Source organism: Trichosurus vulpecula, chromosome 2, assembly GCF_011100635.1.
Source record: "Trichosurus vulpecula isolate mTriVul1 chromosome 2, mTriVul1.pri, whole genome shotgun sequence".
Taxonomy (NCBI): Eukaryota; Metazoa; Chordata; class Mammalia; order Diprotodontia; family Phalangeridae; genus Trichosurus; species Trichosurus vulpecula.
The window spans coordinates 365,816,064-365,835,324 of NC_050574.1; the positions used below are offsets into that span (position 1 = coordinate 365,816,064).

At 40.3% G+C, this 19,261-nt stretch overlaps 1 protein-coding gene across 3 annotated transcripts in view; it reads right to left on the reverse strand.

Moving 5' to 3' along the window:
• The window catches only part of ST3GAL6 (ST3 beta-galactoside alpha-2,3-sialyltransferase 6), an 85,463-nt gene that overhangs the window by 3,721 nt on the left and 62,481 nt on the right, over window positions 1-19,261 (reverse strand). For all 3 annotated transcript variants that reach the window (XM_036744456.1, XM_036744455.1, XM_036744457.1), the window contains 4 exons: window positions 9,231-9,326; window positions 6,637-6,823; window positions 6,225-6,362; window positions 951-1,103 (listed from right to left, as the gene is read on the reverse strand). In XM_036744456.1, the coding sequence (XP_036600351.1) occupies window positions 951-1,103; window positions 6,225-6,362; window positions 6,637-6,823; window positions 9,231-9,326 (574 nt within the window). The remainder of the gene's footprint in view (window positions 1-950; window positions 1,104-6,224; window positions 6,363-6,636; window positions 6,824-9,230; window positions 9,327-19,261) is intronic.

Sequence of the window (19,261 nt, forward strand, 5' to 3'; positions counted from 1 at the left end):
GCCAGCACCAACGGTCAATCCAACAATTTATCTTATTTCATAGGGAGCCAAGAGAAGTTAATATGGTCTAAAACCAAGTTTTTGGATTTTGTTCAGTTGTTTCAGTCACATCCCACTCTTTGTGACTCCCTTTGGGCCTTGGCTAAAGTATAGAAATGGTTTGCTATTTCCTTCTCCAGGTCATTTTACAGATGAGGAAACTGAGGCAAACAGTTAAGTGACTTAAGGTTAAGTGACTTGCCCAGGGTCACACAGCTAGTAAGTGTCCACGGCCAAGTTTGAACTCAGAAGATGAGTCTTCCTGACTGTAGGCCCAGCACTCTATCCACTGCAACACCTAGCTTCCCTAAAATTAAGAAGGTATTTCTAATCAAAATAAGGTTCCTTCCTCTCTAGCTTTAGATATGTTTGGAAGCGAGATGAGGGACTCAGTTTCATTTTTAAACCATGTTGTCAGTGGGTCTAACTCTGGGCCTCTTAGTTGTAAGTCACTTCTAGATGTGCCCAGGCTCAGTGATGTTTTTGGATATACTGGGAAATAAGAGATCTATGCTGGGCTCAACTAAAGTGGGTTTTTTTTTTGTTTTTTTTTTTTTTTTTGCTCAGCCTCTGAGATTGTCACTAATGATTACAGAGCTTGTGTTATCTCGTTCTACAGAACAACAAATAAAATTGGCAATAGCAGAATTAAGTCTGGAAAATTTAATCTTTAGAATGTGGCAAAATATAACCCCGACTCAAGAGTAGTTGTGAACAATGAGGTTGCCCTAAACCGGCATATAAACTTGTAACATCGTAACCTCGAGAATATTGTGTAAAGGAAATTTCGAAACCCCTGAAGAAGCTTCAGAAAATGTAGCCAAATGTCATGCCTAAGACCTGTTGTCACTAAGCCCCTTCTCACTTAATCCATCTCCCAGGAGGACCACAAGGAGGCATGTCTTCCTTACCTTGCTCATCATAGACATGGTAGTGTTCCCATAATAATGCAAAGGGCCATTTTTGTCAGTAAAATTGTACTTAAACCCTGCTAAGTGAACTTCATGGCATATGTAAAATGCCAGCGTGATGGCGATGATCCCTGTTGTTGGGTGTTTGGGTTTCTAAAAGCAATGAGAAACAGGGCATAAAGGGCTTGCAACCCGCAAGAAAAGTCTAAAACAACAGCCTACTTAGTTTTAAAGCATATTGGAGTTGTAGAATCTTATCTTCAACAAAAAGCATTTGCCACAAAGGAATTAAACATCCTAAACAATGAAGGACACTTTATACAATTACTATACTTACCTAGAATGATTCAAATCCCACAGGACTCATTTTAAAAAAAAAAACAACATTTTATTAAGATACCTTCCTGGGTTAGGGAAATAGCACATATTTGTGTCACCCTATGTTGGTAGTGATGACTGGGGTAGTTAGTAGATTAATTGCTGTTTAATATTGCGTTCCCAAGATGAATTGTTTATCTAGTTTGTGAAAATATTTTTTGGTTTGCCTATGTAAAACTTAAGATAATTTTTAATGTTTTCTGCCTTGATGATTAAGTTATTAAGGGGAATTAACAACCATGCTATACCAGTTCTGCAAACATACATGAATTCTAGATGTGAGGGGAGGTTTCTGCATCCAAAAGGCAGAATGTGACAGTCATCACCTGACAAAAAAGTATAAAGTTACCAGTATCACATGTATAATTTGCTCTTTTTTTAAAAGAGAAATGTCCCTTTAAATTTTCAGAGCATTTCTCCAACACATCTTGTTTGAAGGGACACGATCTTGCCTCTCAAAGTTTATTTTACCAAGTGAGTTTAACATTTCAGTGTTGATAACCAACTTCTCTCTCATGGCATTCAAAGGTGAATACAGTATATGAAGATATTTTTGTTAAGTATTATATACCTCCTCTTTTACAATGAATCAAGGAGTTTCCTTTCTATTAAAGTGTCATACTAACAACATAAGGGAACCCACTTGCTTCTGTTATTTTAGGAGGAGCTGTAATACAGTTATACCATTTAAAAAAGCTTAATTGTATATGGCAGGAAAACTTTCTTATTCCAAACACTACTACTCTACCACTGAATCTTACTAACTAAACAATTATTAGCATCATCCAACGTTTTTGATGATGCATTCTCATCAATGAAAAAAAACCGTATCCTTGTATGTGGGGAATAGTGATCAGTTTTTTTCACTGATTAGAATGCATCATCAAAAAAGTTTGATCTTGCTAATAACTATACACACACACTCACACATATACTTATTTATAAATTATATATGTATGCTACTGTGTGTATTGAAAACTTACACAAAAATAAACAGTTAAAAAGAATGAGATAAAGATTAACTAATATTGATCCTAGATTCAATAGGGGACCACTGAAGTTTATTGAACTGAATAATATAGTCAGACTTGCACTTTGGGAAAATCACCATGGCAACTAAATCATTGTACCAGTCCAGGTGATGAGGGTCTGGAGTAAGTTGTGGTGGCTATGTTAGTGGGTGGAACAGGAGTGAGGAGAGAAATACTGTGGAGAAAGAAATGACAAGGCAAGTGGTCAGTGATCAGATATGTGAGGGAGGGGGCATATGAGTCACAGGTGACACCCAGGAGACAAACCTAGGTGACTAGAAAGATGGTGGCAAGAAATAGGCAAACTGAGAAGAGGCACACATTTAGTAATTGTTCTCTGCCCTCAAATGTTACTTATAAATAGACATCTGATTTCTAAACTGTCCAAATTACAGAGTGAAAATATTTTTACCTTAATTGTAAATAACTAAGTTTCAAATGTAATTCTTTACCAAATTCAAATTCTTTACCAGAATGCAGATAACAAATCAAACAATATGGAGGCAACAGGATCTGTGATGGATATTTCAAATCATCCATGTTTGCTCATCCTATCCCATATGAAATGAAAAGGGAGAGGGTGGGTTTTTTTCATCACCCCATCACTGCCCCAGAGCCAAAACCTTCCTACCTTGTGTAGTAGGACACTACAAAGTGGGGAGGGGAGAGGGAGCTGTGTGTAGAGTAGGATGCTGTTAGAAGATAAAGCTAAGTGTAGTTTATTAAGGCAAACCCCATGTTGGCCATCGTGGGGAAGATGTGATGTGACTTATCTTCTTACCCTTCACTGAATGATAACATATCTTCTGGGGTCAGGCCATAGCTCCCACTTTTGGAGACCAATGATCTAGAGTAGTACCAAGCCAATTAAGTTCATTATTAGGTGCCCCTTCTTTGCCCTCTACCCAATATGCCATGTGTGTATTTACACACACACAAACACAACATGTATATAATGCAGAATAATATGTTATATACATGTTTCATAGACACATTATGCATATGTATATTATAACACATTATTATATTATATATGTATTATTTCACCATCCATGAGAGCTAGAAGGTATCTCAAAAGCCATCCTGTCCAGTATGCTCATTTTACAGGAAGCCCAGGGAGTACTGGGGAGAGACCTTGGATCTATGGGGAAACAGACCCTAGGACAATTTCCCCATGACTTAAAAGCTCTTGCTAGGGAGGCTGCAGGGATAGGTGGAAAGAGGTACACACTAGGGATGAGATGGGGAAGGCTATCTGATAATTCTTGCTAATTAAGAGTTAAGTTCACATCCTTCTGTCTGCTGAGGTCGTATCAAAGCTGTCAGACGCCTTTAAATTCCAGTGTCCCTGGGCAAAATGCTTGTTCACCCCACTCTGCTGATACACAGTGATAAAAGGGATCACGCTGGAAGAGACCTTGGAGAGCATCTAGTCAAAATTATTCAAATTGCTTAGTTTACAGAGAGAAAATTGAAGCCCAGGGTTCAAATTTGAGTCTTCTGATTCTAAATCCATTTCTTGCTGTTATTTTAAGTCTGTAACACTCTCCATGTTTGCTGAAGCCCAAATAGTTCAATAGGCCAAAAAGAGATAAATCCGTGAAAATCCCTCCCTGAGCTGGTAAGACAGAGAACCTATTCAGCAACTGTCCTTTGCCATCAAGTGTTACTTATAAATAGGCATCCAGATTTCTAAACTGTTTGCTTGAATTATGGAGTTGAAATATTTTACCTTCACTGTATGTAGCTGAGTTTTCAAATGTAAAGTTGTTTTTTTTTCTCCTTACCAGACTACAAATAAAAAAGTAAATTGTAAGGACATTCGTTTTACTGATACTCTAATAAATGGGTCTGGATAGTACAGTCAACATTTATTTTCAAATAACACCCCAGTCCTTAAAGAGCTAATGTGGCTTTGGCCACTGTTTCTAAAGCAGTTTTCTGTAGCACAACTCAAAATAACAATGATAATGATGATAATAATGACAGCATTTATATGGCGCCTACTATGTGCCAATCACTTTACAAATATTATCTCATCCTCACAACAACCCTAGGATGTAGGTGCTATCATTATCCCCATTTTACAGTTCAGGAAGCTGAATCAAACAGGGGTTAAGTGACTTGCCCAAGATCACAGAGCTAGTAAGTGTCTAAGGCCACATTTGAACTCAGTTCTTCTGAGTGTTCTATTCATTGGGCCACACAGCTGCCTATGAGAATCCGAGAGGCAGAGTAGTGTGGCGGATCAGGCTCTAGACCTTGGTTCCAGAAGACCTGGATTCAAATCATACCCCTGCCCCTAGTAGCTTGTTCTGCCCCCTTAATATCTGTGCCTCTGTTTCCCTATCTGAAAATGAGGGGGCTGGGTCAGATATATGGCCTCTAAGTTTCCTTCCAGCTCTAGATCTGTGAGTCTAGGGCCCTGTAGCCAGAATGGACTTTGTTTTCTTTGAATGACTCAGCTTGCCTCGTTGAGCTTCCCTGGACGCTGGGGCTTGCTCTTCCGGGGCAGGACCAGAGCTTCCTGTGTGATGAGTCGTGGGGCTGGCTGAGGGGAAGTGTGTTAACGTTGTCTATGCTAGGGGGAAGGGCCAAGTCAAGAACCAATCAGCCCTGGTCGTTCAGGCGGCGCTTGATGATGTCAAAAACTCTATAAGAGGGGAGAGGACAGCTTGAAGATCCTCCTTTCCTTTTCCGGTTGGAGCCAGAGACACCTACAGCCGAAGCTGAGCTGCCGGTAGCAGAGCTGACTAGAGGCTAGTGGGTAATCTTCTTACCGTAGAGGGGAAGCATGTATACGATTTTGCCTTATACCATCTCACTTCTCTGTGGCCTCCTGGTTACCCTTATAAGGCGGACTTATTGGGCCTGGAAGCTTTTGATGAAAATATCAAAATGGGGATGCTGGTTTGTGGGCTTGTTATTGTGGAGTGTAAATACATGCTTTAGTTCTCCTGCCTTCTGCCTAGAGAATTCCTTATATCTTGCGGTTCCGGACCTTTTAGGCACATATGAGATTCTCTTTGAAATCATAAATTCTGCCTTCCTAATATAGGCCCATGAATATGGTTCTGGGTAACCCTAAAAGTTCTGGCTTTCCCTGTTCTTCTAGTCTATGACAATCAGGGGACAAAAGCAAAACAAGAAAAATTTAAAAAAACACATCAGTTGCGTAAGAATAGATTATATGATCCACACCTGTTTCAAAGCCTCAAAAGATCCATCACTTTATCAGTGTGGGTATTCCTTCCATTCGTGTAGGTCGTGTATGTACCCCAGGGCTTACAGACAGTCTTTGTAAGGTGCTATAACCCCTCAAAAGTCACCACTTAGTGCCCAACCTTTAGTCAGGCACTTCCCCATGCTTAGCTAGGCTCAGCTTGGTTCTCAGCTAAGAAGCACACCGTCCATCATCAAAGCTTCTTCAATTTTGTAGGACAGGCCCAAAGTCTGCCTTTGAGAACGCAGGGTGATCTCCACACAATGATTAGGCATCAGGGTGTGTTGATCTGTGCATACACATGCATTTCCATATACATAGAAATAGGTATTTCTTCTATGTATGTAAAAATATATGTGTATATATAGGCATAAATATAACATACGTATCTCCTATATATATGTACACACATGCACATACATATGTGTGCACACATGTGCATACATCTATACATACATATTAGAAACACATACATAAATAGCCACATGTGAACATTCTTACACTTTCCATACAACTCAGAATAATCCCAGTAGAGACACTCCTCTCTAGTTTACAGGCCCTTTTGCCCAAAGCCCTTCTTTTGTCCCTAAAAAAAAAATCCTGATTTTGAAATTGTTAAATGATAAATGAAAAAGCCCATACCTCCGTTTTGGGAAAAGTTGTAGGAAAATGAAGCATGTTGAAAGCAGCCATTCTTGTAATAATAGGATCTAGGATTCTGATTTTTTCAGGTTTATAGATCAGATTTAAGGCTGGTTTCTTCCAAAAATGATTAACCTCCTAAAACAAAGGAAGAGCAAAACGTTAAAACTGGCCTTTAAAAACATTTTTGGGGCAGCTAGGTGGTGCAGTGAAGTAGAGCACCGGCCCTGGAGTCAGGAGGACCTGAGTTCAAATCCAGTCTCGGGCACTTGACATACTTACTAGCTGTGTGACCTTGGGCAAGTCACTTAACCCTAATTGTCCTGCCTTCCCCTTCCAAAAATTTTTTTTTCTTTTTAAAAAAAATCAAATGTTTTTGAAATTAAAAAAAAAATCCTTTAGACCAACTTACTGGTGTGATGCCAGCCAGCAATTCCCACAACCACTTCAAGTCATGGGGTTTGAAGACCGTAAGGATGGCAACAGTGTCAGGGTCATTGTCAGCTGGGTTTGTAAAGACAGATTCTGGGTAAAAAATCCGGAACGTTGTTCTTGTCCCAACATCCTCTTCGTGTCCTCTGACAGGTCCATCATTTATTCTGCAGAGGAAATTCAAGATTGCTGTAAATCTGCTCTTGTCCTTTACCACAGCATGAAGCGATTTCATAGTGACAGGACCTTTAAAAACCATATGCAAACCAGTCTGGGTCACCCCACTTGTGAACCACAAAACAATCTTTGGTTTCTTAACTAATGGCCCAGGAAGTCCCTTAATTGCTTTCCACAGGCAAGTAATCACCTCTGTGACCCCTAAGAGTATGACTGTTAGTTGATACCTCCTTACTGAATGCAGGGTTATAATACAAAATGACCTAAAGGGCCAGGGGAGGCTACTTCTCATTTGCTTGGAAGGTGATATGACAAAAGGACACTGGGCTGTGGGGTCAGAGGGCCTGGGTTCAAATCTTGCCTTTGAGGTGAGGTGGTCCCTGAGCCAAGTCATTAACAACCTCCCTGAGCCTCAGTCAGTCAGCAAACACTGATTTAAGCACCCACTATGTGCTAGGCACAATGCTAGTGCTAAAGATACAAAGAAAGGTAAAAGACAGTCCCTATTTGCAAGGAGCACGTTCTAATTGGGGAGACAACATACAAAGAATTGTATAAAAATGTTTGTTATTGTTCAGTCATTTTAGTCATGTCCTACTCTTTATAACCCCATTTGGGGTTTTCTTGGTAGAGATACTGGAGTAGTTTGCTATTTCCTTCTCCAGCTCATTTTACAGAAGAGGAAACTGAGGCGAACAGTGTTAAGTGACTTGCCCAAGGTCACGCAGCTAGTATGTGCCTGAGGCAGGATTTGAATTCAGGTCGTCTTGATTCCACATCTGGCGCTCTATCTATTGCACCACCTAGCTGTCCCCCCACATCCCCCCCAAAAGAGGAAAAAAAAACTATATACAAGATAAATTGGAAATCATTAACAGAGGGAAGATATTAGAATTAAGGAGGATCAGGAAAACCTTTTTGTAGAAGATGAGATTTTAGTTGATGCTTGAAGGAAGCCTGTGAAGCCAAGAGGCAGAGATGAAGAGAAAGGGAGACAGAGAAAATGCCTGGAGTCAGGAGATGGCTATAAAATGAGGCATTGGGCTAGATCACCTATGAAGTGCTCTTAAGCTCTAGATTTGTAATTCTATGCTCCATTTTTTCCTGATCTGTAGAAAATCATAACAAAAAAATGGTTACACTTGGAAGGGGGCTTTAAAGATCACCCAGTTCAGCTCCCTCCCACACCCCATTTTGCAGAATGGTGAAATGACTTGCTAATAGAGCCCTTATCTACTGCCTCCTAGTCCAGCTTTCTTCCCTTTCCATCACTGTGCTGTGAAACATACATAGTTCACCTACAAGAATGCATGATCCTCACGGGAGCGCAGGATTGGACTAGTTTTTCTGGGCTTTTATTTTCCTCCTTTTGGATTTGTTTTTAGAGGATGTGAAACTAGGTATCTTTGACCATAGCACATAATAAACCAGTGAAGGTATTGTTCTGTATTAGTACTGTTCTATATCTGAAGAGCAAAGTCAGCTGCCCTATTTTTCTTTTGTTAAAAAAACATCTAACTCAGAAAAAACAAATAGAATATTCAGGTTTTTGTAATGTTACGCAATGACATCTTCCCTGAATATATTTTCATTAGTAACAATAATCTTTGACTTCATGATGTTAGACTTCTACCTCATTTTATGCAATAGGTATTCTGTTTAATTTATGGATAAGTTGAATTTTAATAAATCTAGAATCACTAACTTTTAATTTGGAAACCCTGACCCAATTATTTTAACCAATGCTCCCAATGTCACAAATTGAATATGTTTAATTGGGAAAAGTTTACCTATGAAATATATTTAGATAGGGTAAATCTTGATTGACCTAAATGCTTGGTAAATTAGGGTTTCCAGTTAATTTAACAGTGATTTTATGAGGGCTTTTTTATTTCTATCCTTGTTGCTGAAAATCAGCCTTAAAATCTGAAACACCACATCTCCAAGAAGCAGTCTGCTTAAACCAATGACAATAACAACAGTAGAACAACCTAGAATTTCACAAATCCCCAAATTACACATTATAGTATTCTGACAAATATTTCTAATGAAATCTGACATTTTAAAGGTACAGAAATATAAATATTACGCAAAAGACATCTTTAATTAAATGGGAGAGGGGCTATTGAATCGTCTGTTATATAAGATTTCTTTTCAGCATGATTTGTTGTACCCATGGAAAGAGTCTCACTGTACAAAAACGAACAATAAATCATGATAATTTAGTGAAGGTGGAAGATAACTTACACTCTAGAAATTGCCAACTGTAAGAATTACAGCAAAACTTTGGGGGACAATGAATGGGAACCAGTTACTATTTAAAATGTAAAGATCACTTTGATGGGAAAACACAAGTAAAGAACTGTACTTTCTTAAGAATGGAAGAAATGCACTTACCTTATTATCACATCATAGGAGTCGATTTTTTCTCCCAGTGTCTTATTCCTTAAAACTGCACCATTACCAACAACAATACATTTTTTACAGGGAACTCTTGAAAACATAAATATAACAGAAAGCAATGGATTAGATACCTAGAGATAACTTTATTGCATTATTCATAACCCAGGCTTGGGGTTATTCATTTTTTTTAAAGACCCAAAGCAAAGTTCCAATAATAGCACATACAAAAACAAACAAACCAATGCCATATGGGACATGCCAGCAAGAAAAAAGATGTTGGCAGCAAGGTAGTTACCCAAAGAACAAATATATTCTGTGTTGATGGAAGAGAAAAAGAGGTGTTTGTTTTAGAAATCATGTGAATAAAATACACACATTCACACACATACACACACACACTACCCATTATTCTGAGCATTTCATGGCCATATGATGAACATAGGCCCAAGCAGAGATGTGGATCTGGCTGTATAAGTATTGACTTTCAGCATTCTTCAATCTAGGTTTGTTGTTCAGGTATTTCAGTCATACCCAATTCTTGGTGACCCCATTTAGGGTTTTCTTGGCAGAGATACTGGAGTGATTTACCACTGTCTTCTCCAGCTCATTTTACAGATGAGGAAATTGAGGCAAACAGGGTTACAGCTATTAAGTGTTGCAGGCCAGATCTGAATTCCGGAAGATGAGTCTTAATTCCAGGCCCAGCAATCTACCCACTGCACCACTTAGCTGCCCTCAATCTAGGTTAGGCCTTTCAAATGTGACACTAAATGGAATCTCTTATTACAACAGTAAAAAAAATACATGTTATGTGATACTCCTCAGTATGACATAGAGTCAATTCAGTGACTATACTTTCATTCATCACCTAGGGAGTCATCAGAAAGCTGGAATTACATTCACGCCACCTCCCTCACAGATAAGAGGGCTCACAGCACTGTGTGGATCACTGTCATGTGAAGGAGCTTTGGATCACCTAAAAGTCAGCTGCTGTCCTTATGGTGGAGTTATTGGACTCAGCTATTTATGGGAAACACTAGCCATAGATGTGACCTAAAGCTTGAAAGAAGCTGATAAAATGTGCATGTGCACGCGTGCGTGTGTGTGTGTGTGTGTGCATGTGCGTGCGTGCGTGCGTGCGTGCGTGTGTGTGTGTGTGTGTGTGTGTGCATCTAATACAAGAGGCTTCAGGTGTTTCTGTGAATTACATTTGCCCATCAATTATAGAAATTTATTTTGAAGCAGTGAACCAGGATTAGAAACCCAGATTCAATGACTGTAGGTTCTAGTTCTAGTTCACCTCCCTCATTTTACAAATGAGGAAGTAATGCCTCAGAAAAGTTAAGTGACAAGGTTACAAAGGGAGAGGAGAAGTGAGAAGAGAAGGAAGGAGAAGGAAGGAGAGAGGAAGAGATAGGGGGTGGGGGGAGAAAAGAAAAGGGGATGAGAGGGGAAGGGAGGGGAGAGAAGAGGAAAGGAGGAGATAGAGAAGAGGAGGGGAAAGAAGAGGAGAGGGGAAGGGAGGGGAGGGGAAGGATGAGAGACAGACAGAGAACATTCACACCAGGTCCTTTGACAGAGAACATTCACACACACTTCCACTGAACTATGCTACGTTTCCTTGAGATAGGACGTTATTTAAGGTTTTGAATTGTTCACATGTAGTTTTGACGGTGAACACGGTCCACGGAGAGAATTTTCTTTTGCAGTTAGATTCAGAGATTTTTTGTTCCCACTCCCATTGCCCAAAAGGCTTGGAAGAGTAGTGTGTGTGTGTGTGTGTGTGTGTGTGTGTGGCTGTGGGTGTGTGTGTGTGTATAGATACACATACATATACACACACGTATATCACAAATATTATAATAAATCTTTCAAATGACTTTTAAAATAATGACCACGGGTTCTAAACCTGGCCTAATTGCAGATGCTACAAGTCAAAAGAAACTGTCAATTTTATTTTACAGGAAAAGGGTGGTAGATATAAACTCTTTGACAGTGGCTCAATGATGAATTCTTAGCTCCAGCCATAACTAAGTTTATCCTGTATCAGCTCATGCATCAGCAATTATAAAATCTTTTTAGGTGGGAGTAGAGAGTGTATAGTGGATCATGATGTACCCAGTGCTACAAAGCTGTACCAAGCTATGATGGAGATTATAAAACAAGGGAAAAAGAGAGCTGAGAGTAGCTAGGTGACACAATAGATAGAGCTGGAAGACTCATCTTCATGAGTCCAAATCCAACCTCAGAAACTGAGTAACTGTGTGGCCTTGGGCAAGTCCTTTAACCCTGTTTGCCTCAGTTTCCTTATCTGTAAAATGAGCTAGAGAAGGAATTGCAAACCACCACAGTACCTCTGCCAAGAAAACCCCAAATGGGGTCACAAAGGGTCAAGCATGACTTAAAAAGTCTGGGGGGAGAAGAAAAAACTTGTTGAATATCCTGGATCCTTATATTAGCCCTTCAGATATTAAAAAAAATTGGCTTCAAAAATGTCTATACTTTATAGACTTATTTTTAGCTGGTATTTGCCACCTACTCAAATTTATCTTCCCCAAGTTTCTCTTGCTGAGCAGTATAGTGGAAAGGACACCAGACTTTCAGATGGAAGCCTTGGGTCTGAATCCCCATCTCTACTACTTGTTAGGAGAAGGATAGTATTTTTGTTCTAGAAATTGATCAAATAAGGATTTGTTTGGTAACGTGATGTTTTTTGTATAGTCAACTCCCAGGTGATAAAATTCATTATACCAACTTAAGCTGGCACCTTCTTTGAACCTTAACATGTATCACCTATATCGAATTGCTTGCCTTTTCAATTGCAGGGGGTGGGGGTGGGGAGAGAAAGGGAGAGAATTTGGGACTCAAAGTTTTAAAAATGAATGTTAAAATTTGTTTTTACATGTAACTGGGTAAAAATAAAATACTAAATCCAAAAAAAAGAAACTTAAGGGTCACAGTGCAATATATTTCAAGGTCATAGAGCCAGGATGTGTCAGAAACAAGACTTGAAACCCAGTTCTTCCTGGCTTCAAGGCTAGCTGTGGCATGCCACCTCTCCAAGCCAGCGAGGATGTACCAAGCATTGTGCTAAGCACCAGAAATACATATCCAAAGTAAAAGTTCCACTACTCAGGAAGCTTACTGTCTGTTGAGTGATATAACATGGACACAGATATGTAGCGTCAGATACATGGTAACCTTGGACTGCAGAAGAAGGCACCTAACTACTGGGAGAAAGAAGGAAAGCCTCATGCAGAAGGTGGAATCTAGATTGAGGGGAGGAAAAACCAGGACTTCCTGAGGCAGAGGAGAGAAGGGAGCACCATCCCAAGCATGAGAGAGAATTGCTGTAAGACAGGGAAGCAAGAGGAATGTAGTGTGGGAAGAGCAATCACATGGCCAATCTGGCTAGACATGGAGGGGAGTGATGTGAGCTAAGGCTGGAAGGGTAGGATGGAGTCCAGTTGTGAAGAGCTGTAAATGCCAAATAGAAGAGTTTATATCTGATCCCCTGAAGTTTACCAAGAAGAGGGTCAGAGGGTAGACTTCAGCTTCAGGAAAATCCCTTCAATGGGTGGGCAGATTGTAATAGGGAAAAGACCAAAGGCAAAGAGAATTCAATTAAATAAACATTTATTAAGCACCTACTATGTACCATGCACTGAAGATATAAAAAGAGGAGAAGAGGTAAGTCCCTGTCCCTCAAGGAGCTTACAACTGAATGAGGGAAACAACATGCAAACAAATATATACAAAGCAAGCTATCTACAGGATAAATAGGAATTAAGAAACATTAAGGAAGTCTTTCTGTAGAAGGTGAGACTTTGATTGGGATTTAAAGGAAGCCAGAGAGGTCAGAATTCACATTGGAGGAGGGAGAGCATTCCACAGGCAAGGGAGATGGCCAGACAGAGTGCCCAGATCAAAAGAACCTGGGCTTTTGCAGCATGCAATGTATATATATGTATATATATATATATATGTGTATATATATATATATGTATATATATATGTATGTGTATATATATATATGTATATATATGTATGTGTGTGTGTATATATATATATATATATACACATACACTCTTGAGGTTAGCATTTTGCTTTGGGGGCTCACTCATGGGCAGAGTGTTCGTGTGATGTGGCCAGATGAGACTCTGGGTAGCCATTAAGGAGCCTCCTGGGCTTTGAAAACCCAGATGTTGGTGCCTCTCTCTCTCTGATAACTATGTATATATTGTTTTTGGTCAGACAGTTGGAAGCCCTGTCTGTTCATCTTTGCTGTTTGTATTTGCTCTGTTTATATCATTTCTGCTTCTAATTTCTGTTTGTATTTTCTCTGAAGTTCAAGGTGCTGACTTTTCCCCTGAACTAAGTGAGTGAGATATATATGTTTGATTAAGTAAGATTGTTGATCCCTTTAAAGTGGCTTTCCTTTAGAAAAGCAGATCAAAGAACTTTGCAAGCAGCACTCTGGTGTGCTGGTGTTGTTGGTCTTACACCCTACAGCAGTTGCGAGTAACACTTTTGTTATACCCCCAAATCTCAAATAGCAATAACATAACAGTATATAGGCAAAACTTTTAATTCCCTTTAAAAAAAGTCTAGGAAGGATTAATGTTTTCATCTTAGAGTGTATGCCTATATTATAAGTGTAGGAAACAAACTTATGATTTCATTGGTATAAGGAACTCCCAAGTGAAGAAACTACCTTTGCCAGTGCAGGTTGGCACCTCCTCTACAACTCACAGCCTTAGAGAACTGCTGAGGTCACACAACCAGCATGTGTGAGGAGCAGGAGCTGAACCCAGGTCCTTCTGGGTATATGTTTCAACAATCCAGCTAGTAGCTGCTGTGGGGGTGAAAGACCAACACAAGCCCAACAACAAGCACACTGCCAGCATGCTGCAAAAGCCCAGGTTCTTTTGATCTGCTTTAGTAAGGAAAGCAACGTTAAGGGGTTGACAAGCTGACTTTAATCCAGCATACAGACATCATTCACTTAGTTCAGGAGAAAAAGCCAGCACCCTGAACTTCAGAGCAAAATACAAACAAAGTACAAACATCAACAGACAGACCTTGTCTGATTCAAATCCCAGTACATAGTTACCAGAGTTTAACAAAATCCCAACATCCGGGTTACGAGCTGGAGGGTTCTTAGCTACAGCTGCCCGGAGTCTCCACATCAGTGTGCCACCAAGAGTGACAGCTCTGCGCAAATGGCTCTGTCTTCTCTTCTTATACCTTTTCAGACGTCATCAAACGTCATCTGAATGCCCGGAACATAGGCTCCTATGATTGGCTCTTGAGTTAGCACTTCCCCTTAGTACCCTGGGAGCTTCACACCCACATAGGCTTAGCACCTAATAGGGGTTTGGGCCTGGGGCTTAGCACCTAGTAAGACTCAGTGAAATACACTGAATTAATCAAAGGAAACAAAAGCCAAACTCTTCAAGGGCACTTGGCTGAACTGAATGCTAAGAGCCCATTTTGCTTACCAACACAGTATGAGGCTCTCTATCCACTCTGCCATGCTGCTGTGGGTATGCGTGTGCATGAGCATGTGCATGTGTATGTGTGTGTGTGCGCATGTGCACGTATGTGCATATGTGTGTGTGACACACAAACATAGTCTCAGTCTCTATTCTAAGGAGCCCACACTTGCAAGCATCATAGAACTCTACATCATCAAGACTCAACAACTGTCAAACGATTAAAAACATTCAAAACCCTGAAAGAAATCAAACTTTGTTCTTATGAATATGAAACAGAAAACACAGATCGGGTCAACATCTACTCTAATCTCTATCTTGTTTCTCTCTAGGAACAACCTTTGCTCAATCTTCATGTTTGTTAGGATAGTTAATCTTTGGGGTGGGGGGAGAAAGAGAGAGCGAAGAGGAGAGAAAAAAGAAGGGGAAGGGGAAGAGGAGGATGAGAGAAAGAGAGAGAGAGAGAAACAGAGACAGACAGAAAGAGAAAGAGAGAGAGAGAGAGAGAGAGAGAGAGAGAGAGAGAGAGAGAGAGAGAGAGAGAGGAGTGAGTGTCTGGGAGACTAGGAAAGGAATAGGAATGTAAAAGCTGGCTAACTGCTTCTACCCCCTTGTCCCATTCTTCCAGGAAGGACAGGATGATGGGGAGCCCAGTACATGTCATGGGTTACACTGACAGCACACACTTCCCGGCCCAAAAGAGAAAGAGATCATGGCTTCCCCAGGAAAAATTCTGAAGCACATGCTTCCTTAACCTCCCTCCCATGAATCTCCACCTCCCCAGGTGACCAGTGCCCTCATTATCAAGTGCCTGAAGTCCCCCACCCAACCCTACCATCTGCCAGAGTGGTACATGCTCCAAAAATACATTCTTCTCTTCTGCTCCCACCACATTAAAATTCCCAATTCCTCAGTGTTAGGAAGAAAACATATATGCTAAGCATGACTGATAAACATCTATATCCCCTTCCCTGAACCCTTTAATGATCCAGTGGTATTTGCTAATGTGACAGCATGTCTAATTGCTAGAACTTCAGGCAACATGAGGGAGGTCTTTTTGGTAAGATGCCTTCCCTTTGACCTAATAAATCACAGCAATTAAGAGTAAAATAAGGTCCTTTATTCTGCTAATAAAGGAGGCCAATGAGGTAGAAGGACAAGGAGAGGGGAGTGTCTTATTACAGTCTAATATTTCATATCCAAGAGGTTAAACCAAAGGGACTCTAACATCCACTTTGCTTTGGCTCCCATCCCCCAGGAACAGGTATACCTTTCAGCCAGAAAACACAAACTCTGAGTAACCCTGCCCCAAATTCAGGAAGGTTCAGCCATTTGGTTTCCCCTAGGGTAAGGGTCTTCACAGGGGCTTAGGAGTAACTTTCTGTCTCTCCCTTCCCACCCTATATTCCACAAAATTTACATTAGAAACGCTGCCCCTAATCTAAAGCCTGCGACTTTGGGGCATTCGTCGCAGGCCTAACTCTTATTCTCTTCTCCTAAGAACTGGGCACTGAATCAAGGAATGACTCAGGCATATTGACCCAGATGTAGCCAAGACCTAGTCCTGGTAACGTCATCACTGGCAATAGCCCTACTCTATGAATAAACCCATTAGATCTGAGAGTTTGTCCCATAGGATCTGGAGAGCCCGGCAATGAGAACGTCTGGCCTTAGGTAAAAGTGTAAAATAGTTAAAGTGCCACATTACCTCACGATATGAACAGTAGTAGAGAGTGCTGGATAAGGGCAGGAAGACCTGGGTTTTTGTTGACCCAGCAAGCTGAGAAACCTCTCTGAATTTCAGGCACCTTATCAGTTGTAAAAATGTTGCAATCTTCAATCCTTTCACTGAAGCTACCAAGAGTCTGGAAATTACTAATAGAGATACTTCCTCTCTGTAGAATGGGGGTGGAGGTGGGGTTTGATAACAAGATCACTAATCTCTCTTCCAGTGCTAGAAATCTGATTCTATATGAGTCTATGTGGATGTTTGTGTCCCCATCCTCAGACTCACCTCTACTTGTTAACAAGTAACCCCCAGATCATCTTCACCTCGTAAAATCTACCCTTTCCAGTCTCAGAATGAAAGTCTGTGTGAGTTGGGCCTGAGCTACTGTCCTCTTTTTAAATCCAAAGGAACTTGCTGATTCCTACATTAGAAATTAGAGTCAATTCTGGAGACTGGCCCTACATTAATCTTATGCCTCTGGTCCCACTGTCCATCCTCTAACACTATTAGCCTCCATCCATAACACTATTAGCCTTCATTCAATGAACTTATTTTCCTGTTTCAATGCTCCCCCTCCCTTTTCAGAACTGTCTACCATGCTTAAAAATCCCAACTGACAGATCCTAAATATTCTATAGCAACAGATTTAGAGTGCCAGGGGAGGCGGGATGGATGGGGAAGGAGACAGACACTGAGCAAAATGGATTCTCTGTATTATCGTAAACAAAGAAAGTTTTAATGATTATCACTGAAACTTAAAATGCTGGTCAGCTCTTTCTCTATATTCAGAGTTCAGCTGAGCATCATCTACATGAGAGCTATGTTATAAGAGATTATAGAGACCTATGCAAAGATCATGGGCTCCCTGAAATGCAGTCTCTGTAAGATCAGACTTTATTTAAAACAGGGCAGCTAAGTGGGACAGTGGACAAAGGACCCAAGTTCAAATGTGACCTCAGCCACTTATTAGCTGCGTGACCCTGGACAAATCACTTAACCCCAATTGCCTCTCCACCCCTACCTTCAAAGAAAAATAAATTAAAAACTCTGTTTATAGTCAGAAGGTCTGGTCTTTATGTCATGTATGTCATATAACTATATATATGACTAGTAGCAACAGCCACAATTATTATCAGCCATCATTATTTTAAAATCCTCCTGTAAATTGTATTACTACCACCAGATTTTAAAACCTCAACCATTTCTCACTCTCTTCCTTTACCTGTCACTTCCAATTTGTTGCCATGTACCTCCACAACAACAGCTAACATTTATATAGTGCTTACTATGTGTCAGGCACTGTGCTGAGTGCTTTAAAATTATCATCTTCATTTGGCCTTCACAACAACCCTAGTGGTAAAGTGTTATTTTTATCCCTATTTGACAGATGAGGAAACTGAGGCAAAAAGAGGTTAAGTGACTTGTCCAGGGTCACACAGCAATTTGAGCCTGGATTTAAACTCAGGTCTTCCTGAATCTGAACCTGGCATTCTATCCACTGAACTACTTAGCTGCCCACAGTATCTTTCTTAGGCCCATCCCCTTCTTTCCACTTATATTACCATCCCCCTAATTTGTGCTCTCATCACCTCTTGGTAAGACAATCAGAATAGTTTCTTAACTGGTCTCCTTAACTTACAGTCTCCCTACCCCCCAATTCTTATAAAGAAATAGTCTCCCTAATGTAGACTTTTTTAATTAAAAAAAAAATCCTTTAGATCTTTCCATATCACCTATAGAATAAAATATAAACTCACTAGCCTGGAAATCAAGACCTTACAGAATCCAGTTCCAACCTATCTTTTCAAATTCATTTCACATTATTTCTCTTTCTGCCCTGATTTCAGTCAAACAGACCCAATGGCTATTCCTCCCAACTCTGTGCATTTTGTCCAGGTTTTCTGCTGGAATACACTCCTATCCTCAATTCTGCCTGTTAAAATCCTCTTCTGTTGTCAAGGTCTACTTACAGGTACCACATTCTCAGTGCTGCCTTCCCTGATTCCCACCTTCTCTGATTCCCATCTCACAGCTGAAAGTGTTGATTTTCATCTGTATCCTCATTGTCTTGCACACAGGAAGCCCTACATAAATGTTTACTGAATGAAAATAAAGCAAGGTTCTAATGGAAACTTAATGCTCCACTTTAAAAAGAGGAAGTGCCTATAATAAACTCCTATGTTGAGATTTTTCACTCTGAAGATGAACTGAAGTCTAAAGGACAGGGGAACACATTTTTCACTGCTTCACTGGCAATAATGGAAAAAATGAAATACGAAATCCTTTAAAATAAAATACTCAGAAAGATGTGCAGCTAACCTGAGAGGCTAATATTCTGTGTCCTCAGCGCCTTTACTGAAGTTCTTGAATGCTCTTTCACATACCTCTGGTATACTCTTACCAGCAAGGTACAGGGACTGAGTGAGTGCTGGAGATGCATCTTATCTACTCGACCCAGAAGGATCAGTCATAAAGAGGGGGGTGCTTCCTTGCAACCCAGACTCTCCATTCCCTCCTTCTGAAGTGATCCCTGCCTATTGTCCCCTGTAGCTTTAACCTCCTGCAAAACAAATTGAGAGAAATCATAGGAAATATCTTCAAACTTTTCTTCAAGAGCCCACTTGAAAAATTTCCAGTCCCAGTCAAAAGATTACCAAGAAGACTTCTCCTGCCCTACCAGAGTAAGAATTGGCCTTTCTCCTACTCTCCTCTCAACTAGTTAAACACCTAGTATCCAGGAACCCCATCAACACCATGGTGCCTTGAGTGACTATAATGGGATTTGAACACCTTCTGTACAA